General features: G+C 51.6%; 2 protein-coding genes across 2 annotated transcripts in view; both read right to left on the bottom strand.

The window, feature by feature from the left end:
- The window catches only part of hsd3b7 (hydroxy-delta-5-steroid dehydrogenase, 3 beta- and steroid delta-isomerase), a gene marked incomplete at its 3' end in the record, with an annotated part of 80,876 nt that overhangs the window by 55,937 nt on the left and 10,649 nt on the right, over positions 1-14,290 (bottom strand). The gene's annotated exons all lie outside the window — the stretch shown is intronic.
- Positions 1,422-11,767, bottom strand: tbc1d10b (TBC1 domain family, member 10b). Its single transcript, XM_084477516.1, has 10 exons — positions 11,205-11,767; positions 9,213-10,247; positions 7,961-8,060; positions 6,988-7,095; positions 5,850-5,956; positions 5,629-5,743; positions 5,344-5,409; positions 4,851-5,040; positions 3,751-3,905; positions 1,422-2,549 (listed from the first exon to the last, which is right to left on the bottom strand). Exons 2-10 carry the CDS (start codon positions 10,226-10,228, stop codon positions 1,530-1,532), a joined length of 2,877 nt encoding a protein of 958 aa, XP_084333642.1. The 5' UTR covers positions 10,229-10,247; positions 11,205-11,767; the 3' UTR covers positions 1,422-1,529.

Here is a 14,290-nt window from a genome sequence, read left to right as displayed (position 1 = left end):
GGGGCAGGCTTTGCGTGGCTTGGGGAAGGGGGGGGGGGGGGTCTAGGGGGTCTAGGGAAAAGTAAGTAAGGGGGGGGGGCGGACATTGCGTGGCGGTTGGGGCAAGATTAGGAGGAAGACTACAACATTATACATTTCACGTCACTACTAAGGCACACGCTCACTCACAACATTGAACACTAGAATAAATAGATACACGTCCTCCCAGGGAGGCCTCAGTCCGTCGGGGTCTGGGAGAGGAGACGGGTTCCCTCGCCCCTCCTCTCTCTCTCCGGGGGGGTTACGCCGTTGATCGGTACGTATGCATGCACTCCGTCCACGTGGATCGGGGGGGGGGGGGGGGGGGGGGGGCTTGGCTGAGGCGTCTGCCCCGGCCCCGGTGGAGCCTTGGGTGGAGGACAGGAGGACAGGAGGTCAGGTGGGGAGCGGGGCGTAGCTAGTGAGCTCCTTCAAGCGCAACCGTAGCCTCATGTGCTCCACTCCACGGGCTCTCATGGCGGGCGCCTCTTGAGACACACGCGACACGAATCCTTTGGACGAATCCGACGATGCACGGCGCCCGTTACACACTCTCGACTACACACTACGCGTTCCCCCAATACACCGAGCGACCGGACCAGAGGAGAGTGTTACGATGGCGAGTTACGAGGACAAAGACGATTTCCTCCCACCTTGATTTCATCTTCGTTTGGGAGGACAGTGCTGTCATGGCAACCGTGGGAGTGAAGCTCACCCTGCCACTACCGACAGCTGCAGGGTGGGCGCGGTGAGTCGGATCTTAATCAGGAGGAGGCGGCGGTGGGAGTGCTCGTCAAAGCGTGAGTGAGGATGAGAGGAGGCAGGGCCAGGATGAAGGTCTGTGATTAAGACTTTGCTATTTACAAGACGCAGTGGCGGCGGCGGGGTGGGGGATGGGGGTGGGGGGAGGGGGGCGGCACTGGGTCGTCGAGGCTGCGGTCCGTCTGGACCCCCATCTTGTGTCCTCCCCAGCGGTCCCCCCGTTCGAATCATGAGGAAAGAAACGACGTAAAAAAAAAAAAAATTCAAAGAAATGACACAACTTCACATCGGTGGCCTTCTGAGATGAGCTGTTGCTGGGACCGTTTGTCGCAGTGCAAAAAAGAAAAGCTGAAATATCAATAATAATAATACAATAATAACAATAACAACAATAACAATAAAAAACCTGTCCCTCATCGTAGCGGAGAGGGAGAGAGTACGGCGGAGGACGCCCCCCTCCCCTCTCGGAGCCTCCAGGTGCTTCTGAAACCATAATACCAGTACGAGATAAAGTGTTTGAAGTGACACACCCTGCAGGAAGCCACCCCCCCCCCTCCTTCTATTATTATCAACCCCACGAATAGCCCCCGCCTTCCGCCTCCCCGGGTCTTTTGTTCTCCCTCCCCCCTCCCTCCCCCACTAGCCTTCACTTCTTCTTCTGTGGTGTGGTAGTGGCAGCAGGCGGGGGTGGGGGGGGGGGGGGGGCGGGGATGGGGACGGGGAGGAGGGGAAGTTAAGAGGAACAGAAACTAGGCAGAGTCCTTGGGGGCCCCGCCTCCGTTCCTCTCGCCAGCGGTGGCGGCGGCGGCCTCAGGTCCGGCGGTGGCTGCGGTCTTCTTCTTCCCCGACCGCTCCTTCTTCTTCTCCTTCTCCTGCCGCTCCTTCTCCTTCTTCTGCCTCTCCTTCTCCGTCTTGTCACGCTCCTTCTTCTCCTTCATCTCCTTCAGCTTCTGCTTCTCGTCCTCCTTCTCCTTCCTCTTGTCCTCCTTGCTCCTCCTCTTCTTCTTGCCGCCGCCGTCCGCCGGCTCCTCGGGGGGGGGCCCGACCGGGGGGGCCCCCTCCTTCGCGGGGGCCTCCTGCTGGGGCCCCGGCATCAGGGGGGCGTTGTGGGCCATGGGGGAGGGGATGCTGGGCGTCACCTGCTCCACCACGGGGGACGGCGTCAGCGTGGAGGGGGGCGTCAGCGTGGTGGGGGGCGGCAGCAGGGCGGGCTGGTGCGGGGGGTTGTGGGACGTGGGCTGGCCGCCGTCGGCCACCGGCGACGACTGCTTGGGAGGCTGCGGCGCCGCCGCCGCCGGGCCCCCCGCGGTGAGGACGAGGGGGCTCTGGACGTGCGGCGCGCCCGCCGCCCCCCGGGGGGCCGCACCGGGGAGCGGCGGCTTGTGGGCGGGGCCTCGGACGGGGCTGGTGGCGGCGGCGGCGGGGGGCCGGTGCAGCGGCGGCAGGGCGTCGGCGCCCGACGGCCCCGAGAAGGACGCCTTCTTGGCCAGGGCGTGGAACGGCGCCTTGGAGCGCCGGAAGCCCGGGAGCGAGAGGAGGCTGGAGGAGGCCCTGAGGGGCCCCGGGGCCGGCGCGCCGCCGCCCAGGAAGGAGAAGCTGCCGCCGGAGCTGATGGCGGAGGCGCGGCGCTTCTGCTCGTGGATGGCCCGCGTGCCGTTGAGCCTGCGGCCGGGCTGGTGGGTCAGCTCGCCCCGGGACTCGCGCCACTTCCTCACCTGGATGGTGCACTCGCGCTCGATCAGGGACTCCGTCACCGGGAGGACCACGATCTGCACAGACGGGGCGGGGGACGGGGGTGGGACATGTTAGAGGAAGGAGGTGGAGGTGGTGGTGGGGGGGGGCACTGAGGAAGTAAACCCGCTGGGCCGAGACGCTGCAGGAAGCTGAGTCAAAGCGTGCGTCGGTGAGTAACGGCAGATGTCCTGCTGGGTGTGGTGCGTGTGCATGCATCTGCAAGACACGGCTTCTCCTTGAAGAATGAAACCCGGACGCTGCCTCAGCAGTACAGCGAACAAGCAGAGAAGCAAAAAGTACACAGGCGCTATTCTGGATGACGCATCGCCAGAAAAGAACAAAACGTACTGTAGTCTTTAGGCATTTACCAAGGGACAAACCCTCCCCCCTCGCAGTCAGACTGTATTAGTGTTATGACCTTTAAAGGTCCCATATCATACCACCAGGTGTGCGTGTGGTTAGCCGTTAAAAGAGGTTTTGACAATCTGCCTCTTCTGACATCACAAGTGGGCGTGTCCACTTAGATGTGTGACGGATAGATGAGCAATGTTCGCTACGGTCCACCGGGTAGGGCTGGTGGACTGATCTATCCAGCACAGGTGGATCTAGGTGGACACGCCCACTTCTGATGTCACAAAAACACAGGACGAGGCAGATTTTCTAAAACAGCTTGTAATGGCCAATCACACTCACTTGGTGGTATAATAGGAGACCTTTAGGTCTAGGGCACCGAGGTGGTGATATGAACACCAGAATGAACCGAGGAGCACCCCCGGTCTGCTCACCTCCTGTATTAGGGATCGGCCGATATGGATTATTATTATTTTTTTTTTAGGGACGATTTTCGATTTTCTACGTTTTTTTCATCTGCCTTAGCCGATGACCGATACGCTGATACCGATTTTCTTGAGCCGATATTCGGAGACGATACTGCTTTTGCTCCCTCAATTTACATCATAAAAATGACACAATGATGATAACAAATGTTACAAGCCTCAATTGAAAAAATTAACATTTATTGAACTGTCTGTAAATCATGCCGGGAAAAAAAGAAGAAGAAAAGAATTCGGTCAAAAAAAACAAAAAAAAACGGCCGATGCCGATACACGTAAAAAAAACACGCAAATATCGGCCGGCCGATATATCGGTCGATCACTAGACTGTATCATCGTTAGGACCTTCAGTCTAGTGAACAGATAGTATGAACAGCAGTACGACCCGAGGACCCCCCCTCACCTCCTGCACCAGCACGTCCTCCCGCAGCAGGTCGGGGGAGATGTTCCTCAGGCGCTCCATGGTCTCGTACATCCCCTGCAGCTCGCGCAGCTTGTCCACCGAGCCCAGCATCTGCTTCAGCAGCACCAGGCCCACGCGGAACACGATCTTCACCCCTGGAGACGCAACGGGGGGTCACAGAGAGCCACCGCAAGAGGTCAGGGGTCACACACACACACACACACACACACACACACACACACACACACACACACACACACACACACACACACACACACACACACACACACACACACACACACACACACACACACACACACACACACACACACACACACACACACACACACACACACACGGCCCCTGGGCCCCCCGCCCCAGCCCCATCACATAGACATAGGGCTGCTCGATTTTGGAAAAAATGACAATCATGATTTTTTTGGTCAAGATTGAAATCACGATTCTTCAAACGATTCTTTTTGAGTTTGAAAATAAAATGCATTTAACTTGTCTTGAACTTCAGAATCCCAAATATATATATATATATATATTTTTTTTTTTTTTCAAAAGAATCGTTCCAACTCGATTTTATTAATTTGGAGATCGTTTGACCCAAGAATCGAAATCGTGATCAAAATTCAATTAATTGCACAGCCCTACATAGACACACAGTACATTTCATCCCCGTACACCAGAGCCAGCGTGGCGATCAGTGTTCCCAAACTGACCCCGGGGTCAGCCTCATCGTTGACCCCTGAAGTTACTAGGTACTAAGCATTGTGTAGCGTTATATTGTCGTTTCTAATTCTGCTGAACGGCATGTCCCTATTTTTTATTTTTTACAGGTTCCCACTTTGCGTTACTGTTGACGTGGCGAAACGACAGTCAAACTGTTGTGAAGTTTCACTATCTGTGAACACCTTTAAAAAGGAACCATAAAACATAACTATTTAGCTCAGCATTCTCTTTATCCATTTTCTCAATTTATTTATTTTCTTTACTTTCAGTGTATTGTTAAGCACCATGTATTGCAATTTTGCACGAAAAAGGCACAATATAAATCAACTTTGACTTGATTATATCAAGAGGAAGACCTTCACCTTCACAGAAGAACATGTCCCAGACGCGCAGCACACAGGACCAGGGCAGCGTGCGGGAGAAGATGCACATGAACCACTCCGTCATGTAGAGGATGGGGTCGATCTTGAACTTCTTCAGGTGCCGGTAGGCCATGGGACACGTGCGGCGCAGCAGGGAGAAGAAGATCTCCCCGTCCAGCTGGATGGCCTCCTGGGGGGGGGGGGGGGACAGAGAGGATCTGGGTGAGCTGTGAACCAGTGGAGCTCTGCCAGAGTACCGGGAGACACTAAAGCAGGACTAGGTGTGTCGTGAAATTCTGTGCAATCAGACATAACTATTGTTTATTTTATTTGATTAGTTGTTGAATCATTGTCCCACCCAATGCCAGTACTCCGTTTCCAAACTTTTGCTGTTTACAGTAGTTAGTAGTAATAGTTGTGAGGCCTTTGCTCCCGGAAGGTCCTGAACCACTGCTGTAATCTGTCGCTACAGGCCGAGAACAGAGCGCCTTACCAGCCCGGCGCTGTAGTAGCCTGGGAGGTACCGCTCACAGATCTGGACCAGGCACCAGAAGGCTTGCTGTCCGACAGAGAGACACAGGCGTTAACACACACTGGCTCAAGTTTGTGATACAAAAACTCTCCATTTTATTTTTACAACAAACACTTAATATATTATTACTTTTACTAATAATATCTGATGAGTAGCTGCATGCACAACATATTAGACGTCCGATAAAGGACCGTTGAGACAGGTCGGTCGGTGGAGGTCGGTACGGCGGTCAGGACGGCCTCCTACCTCGGCAGGCATATGCATGAGCAGGACAGCCGCCACCGGGGCCTGGGCCTGGCAGTAGCCCTCGTCCGGGCGGTAGATGGTGTAGGCCTTCAGGATCCGGTACAGATCCTGCTGCCTGCACACACACACACCCGTGGGGAAAACAGAAATGAGGCTAAATGCTACACTGGCTCTAGGGTGATGGACTTAGGGCCAAGTATACACTTGTGTTGGGAGTGTACCCGTGTCCACCGCGGGCGGCGAACATCTCATGGAAGGGGAACTGTCTGTGGAGGTCCTTCTCTATGATGTCCAGCCACTTAGCCTCCCCCGGCTCCCTCTCCAGCTCCTGCAACACAACAAGGAGTGTTTAGAAGGCTTCTCCAGAGGAAGAGGAGAACAAATGACTTCAGGGAATGGGTTACAATTTTTTATATATATATATATATATATATATATATTAATTTGAAAGAAAATTGTCTTGCATGTATACAACAGGTACCTAAACGACACCTAAACCAATAAAAACACTATTTATATTAATACAAGAATGCCATAAAAGTTTTAGATCAAAGTAAAAACAATCAATCCATCATTGTAATGTTCTGGAAAAATATAATTTACTGAGCTTTGAAAATTTAAAGAATGTTGTTTTATGTATGAGGCTTTGCATGGGCTTGTCCCACGTCATTAAAATGAATATGTGAACTGGAACTGGAAAAATATAATTTACTGAGCTTTGAAAATTAAAAGAATGTGGTGGCGACTTACAGTGGCATTGGTGCCAGGGCCACCCGTAGAGGGGACTGAGAGGCCACATAGTCAAACAACATTTGGACAAACGTTGCCGTCAGTAAAGGGAAGTAACCACTGGAACAGCCCAACGCATGCAACAAGGGAGTGCCCTGCATATCTCAGTTTGAGATCCCTCTCAAACAATGGCTCAAGGCAGCCTCCATGGTGACCACTTCTACCCTGACTCGTTGCATAACGTATTTTGTATTGTTTTTTTTAACTTGTGTGCGGTCGCTGTAATGTTTCAGTTCTGTGGTTGACTGCCCAGGGACTACAGATGTAATCTGGTGTGTTTCCTTCTTTTATTTTTACATTGATGTTTATTAACCTGCTCTGTCCATATAAAAAAAAAAAATAATAATAATAATAAATCAATAAAAATAGAAACAAGGCGAAACAGGAGGGTGGGTCCAGTCCGCCCACCGTTTCAGCGTCATAATTCGGGGGTGGGTGTCTGACAAGCAGGCTTACAGCTCGTTGGTCTAAGAGGCTTACAGCCCTCCACGTCTCCTGACCTTTCCCGACCTCCAACCACCCACGCCTTGTTGTGGAGGGGCAGGTGGGTGTTAGCAGACAGCGTTATACCTCAAACTTCCCGGGGTTGGCGTCCAGGAGGTCCTGGCTGTTGGACAGCAGCTGCCAGGCTTTGGACCGGAGCGACGAGGGAATGCCCTTCCTGCAGCGGATCTTCACCTGGGGAACACAAGCAGGGCTACAGCATTAGCCGCTTAGCATTCACCTGGGGGAACACAGGCAGGGGTATTTAGCCACTTAGCATTCACCAGGGAACACAAGCAGGGCTAAATAGCCACTTACCACTCACCTGGGAATACAGACCGGGGTAATTAGCCTGCTAGCATTCATAGCATCTGCACATCATTGCGTAAGTTCCTGCTATACGTACTTTGTCTCTTAAAAGGTTTTATACAGAACATCGTAAACATTAGCTTTCAGTGTGAACAGTAAGAAAATACATAAATATTATAATAAAAGGGTAATTCATTCAATTTGATCAATCCAACACAGGTCTTGGATAATGTGTGATTTTTTTTAGCAATATGTTTTAAACTGTATTCTATTCATGCTACTATGCCACAGTATTATATATATATTTTTTTTTTTCTGTATCATCCTGTTACATTCGCACTTTTGGAAGTGAACTTGCACTTTAGGTGAACTTCCACTAAAGTCACTTGCCACTTTAGACTCTTGCCTATGTACGGACGAGCCATGAATGAATGAATCATCTATGTACTATGTCTTCTGTCTATGTCTTTGGCTTCCTATTTTTGTGTGGTGTTTGTCTTGTCTGTTGTATTGTAGAGCACACTGCAGCAAATTCCTAACAACTTCTGTTGTATGGCAATTAAAGTATTGAATCATGAATCTTATTCATATTTTATCCAGGATAAAATAAGAGGAACACAAATCTTAGCCCATCAAAACAGAGAACAAGGATGGGCATTATCACACCGCCCTAAACAACCGGGGTACCACCAGCACAGCAGTGGTGGGAGATTCAGCCCCTTTGACAGGTGACGGAGGGTGACCGCGGTACCTTCTGGAAGCGGTGCTTCACCCACTTGTCCCAGTTGCTGAACATCTCCAGCCATTTCATCTCTCTCTGCCGGGCCACCTCCAGCCGGATGTCCTTATCTCTGAAACATCGAGTGAGATCGTCTCAGTGAGTTGTGAGCGGGCAGAGATAGCATCTTCTTTACACCAGGGCACAGCGACCGTGGCATGAGAACTATGATGTGTGGTGAACGTGCCTCTGATCACAGAGTCGCCCACACGCTGCGTTGCGACACGATGCAAAAGTTTCAACACCACCTTGTTCAGACGTTCACAATTAAGGCGTTTAGCAGACGTTTTGATCCAAAGCGACCTACAGTAAGTACATTTGTCAGAAGAAAGAGAAACAATATATCGCCGTCGGTACAGTAAGGATGCTCCTAGAACCAAGTGAATAGTGGTCAGGCGTCGGCTCATGTGTCCTCCCTAATACTACTCTGTCCTCACTCCTACTACAACTACTCACCACCACCACTACACCATCCTAGCTTTACTTGAATCCTGTCAGACGCTCCACCTTTGAGCGTCTGAAGGCCAGCTGATCTGAGAGGGACTTTGTGATTAAGTGGACAGGGCGGCTCCTTCGCTATCCCGCTCCAATCAATAAGCCTCTTAATTATTCAACAGAAGGGGGGCAATTAGTCCGTCTGGGGGGGGTAACAGTGCAAGAAAAAAAGAGGAAGCATGTTTACGAAAAAGGGCCACAAACGGGGAGGGGGTGGGCGTTGCGGGAGAGGGGCCGACATGAGGAAGAGACACACGGTCCAGCCTGACTCACCGGAGCGCCCTCAGCACTATCTGACTCAGACCAAGGACAGATTGAGGCCAGACATGGTTAGCGGGAGGTGGACGCAGAGAGAGACAGAGGGGGTGACCGGCCAGGCCGACGAGCCACGGCCCGGAGCAGAGTGAGTCACGTGACCCACGCAACACTCGGGAGGCTGATTGAGTGGACGATAAGACGCAAAGTCGGGGGGGGGGGATCATCTAGCAGATAAAAATCAAGTCATCGCATCATGATCTAATTTAGTTTCCCGGGAAGAGAAAGCAGTCTGCGTGGAGCCCTGTCAGAGAGCCATCCTTCATCCTTTAAGAATACTACCTTCCTAAAACACTACATCCAACTTGGGCTTACGATCTCTGAACGTCAGCCAAGCACATAATTAGCCACAGAATCTATGAAGAAGACAGTCTTTCGGTAAATACGTGCATGTTTATACGTCGTTCTAACCTACCCGCTCTCGCTGTACTGGTTCCCCCCGAGGAAGCCGTATTTATCGGTGCGTCTCGCCGTCACCCCGTTGACCTCCGAGTCCGATCCCACGGAGCTGCCGTCCTCCCCCAGGCCGGAGAGCGACTCCAGGGTGCCGGACATCAGGCTTGCCGACTCCAGGTAGCTGAGGGTGTCCGGGGCGGGCCGGGCCTTGGGGGTGGAGGGGGGCAAGTAGAGATCAGCCGGCTCCTGGATCACCGGGAGGGGGCAGGGCGGCTGCTCCGCCCGGGAGGGCGTGGCCGGAGGGGTCTCCGCCAATCCCGTACCGGGGGGGGCGTGGTGCTTTGGGGACCAGGTTCCGGGGCTTGGTTTCGGGGGTACCGGCGGCGGTGGCGACTGGGGAGGTTTCGCCTGGGCGGGGGCTGCGGCGGTCTCCCCTGGTGTGGGTGCGGAGTCTGGAGGGGGGGGTGCGGGCTCTGAAGGGGCGGGGGCTAGTGCTTGCTTGGGGGCAGCCTGGGCGTCATCCAGGACGGAGGGGTTTGGGTTCTGGGCAACGTGCACACTGGGGTAGAGATTAGGGGTGGGCTTAGGATCGGGAGAGGTGGGCGACGCCTGTGGCGGGGTGTGGGCGGCTGGCGGCTCAGTGGGCGGCTCAGTGGGGCTGCTCGGGGCGGCGCCCGTGGAGGAGTCGGGATTGGCCGGGACGCCGCCATCTTGTTTCATCACCGGCACGGGGTCAGCTGCGGTCTCTGTCACCTCCGTCACTCCCAGAGCTCCATCAGCGGGAACCGGGGGCAGGTCGCGCTCCGTCGGGTGGACAGGGGTTGGGGTTGAATCCTCGGCTGGTGCCGCAGGTGTAGCAGTGGGGGCGCTCAGGGGTTTGTCGTGGTAGAGGAAGGACTTGGGGGAGGATGGCTCGCCCCTGGTGGGGCCGCTGGGAACGGGGAGGGCCGCTGAGGGTGGGGGGATGGATGGAGCTGCGAGGGGATCGCCGAGAGCTGAAGACGACGACGGGTTTAGGGTGGAGGTTTCAGCCATGGTTCCACTTTGGTCTCTCCTGCAGCGATAAGGAGGGAGGGAGGAGCAGAGTGAGTTGCATGGTTATAACAAATGACAGCATTGGTTTTGAGTCTGTTTGTCTCTGTAGAATGAGATGGGTCTGAAGTGTTATCAGAATGCAGGTGTTGAAAAATATATAAAAATATATAAATTGTTTTGAGTTAATAAATAGCAGCATTGACATATAGAGATAGTTGTGTTAGTTAATGTGGGTGTTACACAATTGGAAATGTATGCATTATGAGTACGTAGCAGCAAATACATGTGATAAGCAAGCACTATAAAAAAGGTAAATAATACAAACAATATAACAAATTAATTAAGAAATATTCCCATTTACAATTAGAATAGTGCAATGATATGCAATTATAAGTGGGCTGATGTTCTAAAGCTTGCATTTACAATAAATATTTCTAAAAACATACCAATGTCGAATACCATACCATAACGATACAACCCCATAACCATCTTGTCTAACTTTAAACAACAAAGTCGAAAAGGCAACGTCCATTCAGCCTGCAATTAATTGGACTTCCATCAGCAAACTAAAAAGGTTGCCCAATCACAAACCGGCCGGTCCCTGTCCATAAAGCTTGACTCACATAATATAAAGAGTTGACATTCTGACACAGGAACGAGTCCAACAGCAGCGTTCATCATCATGTACATCACGCTACACGCCAGGGACGCCTGCCGCCACCGGGCCACAGACCACCCAGTAGTCACAAACCTTCACTGCACTTTGCGCTCATTGCGATAATCTCCAGCAGACGTTTAAAAGACAAATAAGCCCAACTTCCCTATTCAGCCGACAGGACATATCAAGTATCATCCACCACATAACAGTCAACACCCTGTGGTTTAGGTGAGGCCGCCCGGGGCCCAGACGGGACCACGGCCTCGCCGCTCCTCTGCGGCCCCGGTACCTCCGCTGCTCTGACGGCGCCCCACTCACCGACGAGCCGCCGTGGGTCCGCGGGACCCGTCCGGGACCTGGGCAGCCGGGGGGGGGGGGCTCCGGTCCGCGACCCCCCACAATTCCGGTCCCGGGAACTCCTCGGGTGAGACGAAAACACGGCGGAGGGGGGGGGGAGACGTGCTGCTGTGTCAAGACTTCTGGGAGCGAAGAGCTGCACACGCGAAATGTCCCCGCGGCAGCCCCCCCCTTAGCCCGCTAGCTTAGCTTGTGGCTAGTTTTAACGTTAGCGCTCCAACCTAACGGTACCGTTAGCCTAGCTTGTGGCTAGCGGAGTGCGCCTGGGGTTAACGGTAGCGCTCGCTCCACCTAACGGTACCGTTAGCCTAGCTGTCACGTTAGCCTAGCCGTCCTGTTGTTGTTAGCCTGCCGAGCTAGCCCGAGCGCCCCCCGTCTACCCGTGGTCGTGTGCGAGTAAATACCCGCCGCTCAGCCGTCGGTTAAGCTACGTGCCGTTGCTAGTTCTTCGTCTGCACGCAAACGGGTCTTTCTTCTGTTTGACTTGCTCTACTCGGCGTTGACAAGCGGCTTGAGCACATTACGGCAGGCGCCAGCGTTTCCTACTGACAGTGCGTGCGCGTCCACGACGACAACGCCGTCGTGGGACACGCGCACGCATTATGCAGCGGTCTGCTCGTCGTCTCCCTCCTCCTCGTGTTCTTGTCCGGCCACGCTTGTTATTGGCTTGCAGGGCGGAATGATAAATAATGAGGACAAATAATTTTTTTTTTAAAAAGGCACATTTTGTTAAGATCATTACGCATCTTTGTCTGTTGAAACACCGTATTTATGTTTACAAAATTTGCTTTAACAACTTTTTTAAATGTTCGCGCCCTAACAAATCCCTACTAAATATTACTGCAATATCTTCTTCTGTCAGTAGATGACACCGTTCGTTTGGTTAACGATCGCCTATTTTTTTTTTTTAGGCTCTTGATGTGTGTGTGTGTGTGTGTGTGTGTGTGTGTGTGTGTGTGTGTGTGTGTGTGTGTGTGTGTGTGTGTGTGTGTGTGTGTGTGTGTGTGTGTGTGTGTGTGTGTGTGTGTGTGTGTGTGTGTGTGTGTGTGTGTGTGTGTGTGTGTGTGTGTGTGTGTGTGTGTGTGTGTTTCAAAAGCCCATTTTTGCGAATGTTGCAAAGTGGTGATATTTGCAGACCCTGGTTCATTTTGAACAGTGCTCCCAAACTGGGTTTTTTGGGGGAAATTCTTGACGTTCATTGCTTGCACGTCAAGGGGATATAATAGCCCTCGCTTACGTTGGTTCACAGTTGCCATTGATTATTAAAGTTTGTCATGCTACTCAATCAAAATGTATTAGGCTGGCCGCTACAGACAGTTCATACATGGAAATATTAAACTCTGTGTGCACAGAAAAGTAATTAAACTAGGCGGGCAGTTTATTCTAGACGGGCAACTTTTATATCGCCATCACTGTAGGAACACCGTCAGCCACTAGAGGGTGCTGATGAAACAACCTGCACAGTTGTGGGTGTAGACGCGTATGCGACTATTCAATATTTATGAGCGCGATTCACACACACAGACAACCTACAATTTGGTTGTCATGACTCTGTCGAGACAGAAATAGCTTAAATACAGCGGTGTGTGTCACTGGAGGGCGTTTGCTGTCAATGTTTTCGTCGTTGGGCAGGCCGGGACAGAGCTGCTCATGGAACATTTAAGCAATTGATCACGACAGGCTGTGGTATGTTCTCATTATACCACAGTTAAGGGGCGTTGGCGACCCTCTTAACTGGAATAATGAGAACATTTCACTGACTTAAGTGATCTATTGCTTTTAATTATGTATTTAAGTATGGCGAAATGAAAGTCATAGACACCCTCAATTTGGAAAAAGCGAGAAAGTCGGAAAAGCATTTTTTTTAACGAATACAAAAAAGCAGTCCCTCCTGACTGCCTGCAAAGTGTACGGCGGTTGCTATGCAACACACTGTAGCGTCCTTCAGAGAGAAGGCTAGAGATGGTAGCTCGGTTCGCCGGCAATTTAGCCTTCTATCGAGTGCCTATTGCTTTACAACATTTCCACCCTCTCCAGCAATCAACATATGTTTAGGCTTCAGTGAACTATGCTATTGCTTTTATATATAAATAAACAACAGTTCAAGTTAGGCGCGGAGTGACTGAACTCTGTAAACTGAACGGGCGTCGTAGCTGTGTGTATACGCTCAGTATACAACGGTTGGGAACCAATCAGATCGCTTGATTTAAGCCACCCGTTTTATAAAACGCAACAACAAACTCGTGTTTGCACACTGGCTGAAAACCACTATAACGTTTACATTTCCCAAACGATTTCATTGATTCGTTTTTATTCAAGGGGGTGATGGTTTTTATGGAGTAAAAAAAGAATGCCTATATATTTTACCTAAAATATAAATAATACAATTTAATATGAAAACGAACATTTGAAGAAATAGTATTTGTTCAGGTGTCTTGCAGCGACGTGTCGAAGCAGTCAATGCGGCTTCTACATGTCTATATCGCAAACGAGCAGAGCATTAGCACTGAAAAACAGGTGTCTCAAAGGAGAACCCAAAAACTCCATCTCCCCTGTCGAAAAGCTTTATTTGGTTCGGGTTTCTTTGGTTCATTCTGGGGCTGCGGAGCTGAGCAGAGCAGAGCAGACGAGCCTTCCCTGGAAAAAACGTCAATCCAGTCTCAATAAGCGGAGGAACGGTGCGCATCACCGCCTAATCAGCAGGTGAAGGCGGATCCATATTAGCCAATAAGAGGTGATAGCGTGGGTTGAACCTACAATGGACGCGTTGCGTTTGCTCTCCTTTAATGACTGACTGCTGACAGCCACCCATCATGGCATGCAGATCACCTCACTATGGTGACACAACGCTGCAAATTACATAACCATGTTGACACAACAACTGCAGCTACTAATTACAGGATTTCGGTGTGACCTGCCAGATAGACGCGGTCCAACGGGCATTCTACCTGATTCAATTCAGAATCAGAGAACAGGTTATCCCTCTGTGGCCTCGTCGTCTCTCTGGGGCTATAGCAGCTGAACTCGGCAGACATTGGAACCACATG

The sequence above is a fragment of the Micromesistius poutassou genome (assembly GCF_964030765.1).
Source record: "Micromesistius poutassou genome assembly, chromosome: 1".
Taxonomy (NCBI): Eukaryota; Metazoa; Chordata; class Actinopteri; order Gadiformes; family Gadidae; genus Micromesistius; species Micromesistius poutassou.
Note: the sequence above shows the minus strand (reverse complement) of the source record. Positions and strands in the feature narration are given on the sequence as shown.

Coding starts and splice junctions, on each gene's coding strand:
- tbc1d10b (XM_084477516.1), bottom strand. CDS start 10,228: ATGGCTGAAACCTCCACCCTAAACCCGTCGTCGTCTTCAGCTCTCGGC. Junction 5,041..5,343: donor GCTACTACAGCGCCGGGCTG/GTAAGGCGCTCT, acceptor CCCCCCCCCCAG/GAGGCCATCCAGCTGGACGG. Junction 2,550..3,750: donor AGGACGTGCTGGTGCAGGAG/GTGAGGGGGGGT, acceptor CCGTCTGTGCAG/ATCGTGGTCCTCCCGGTGAC.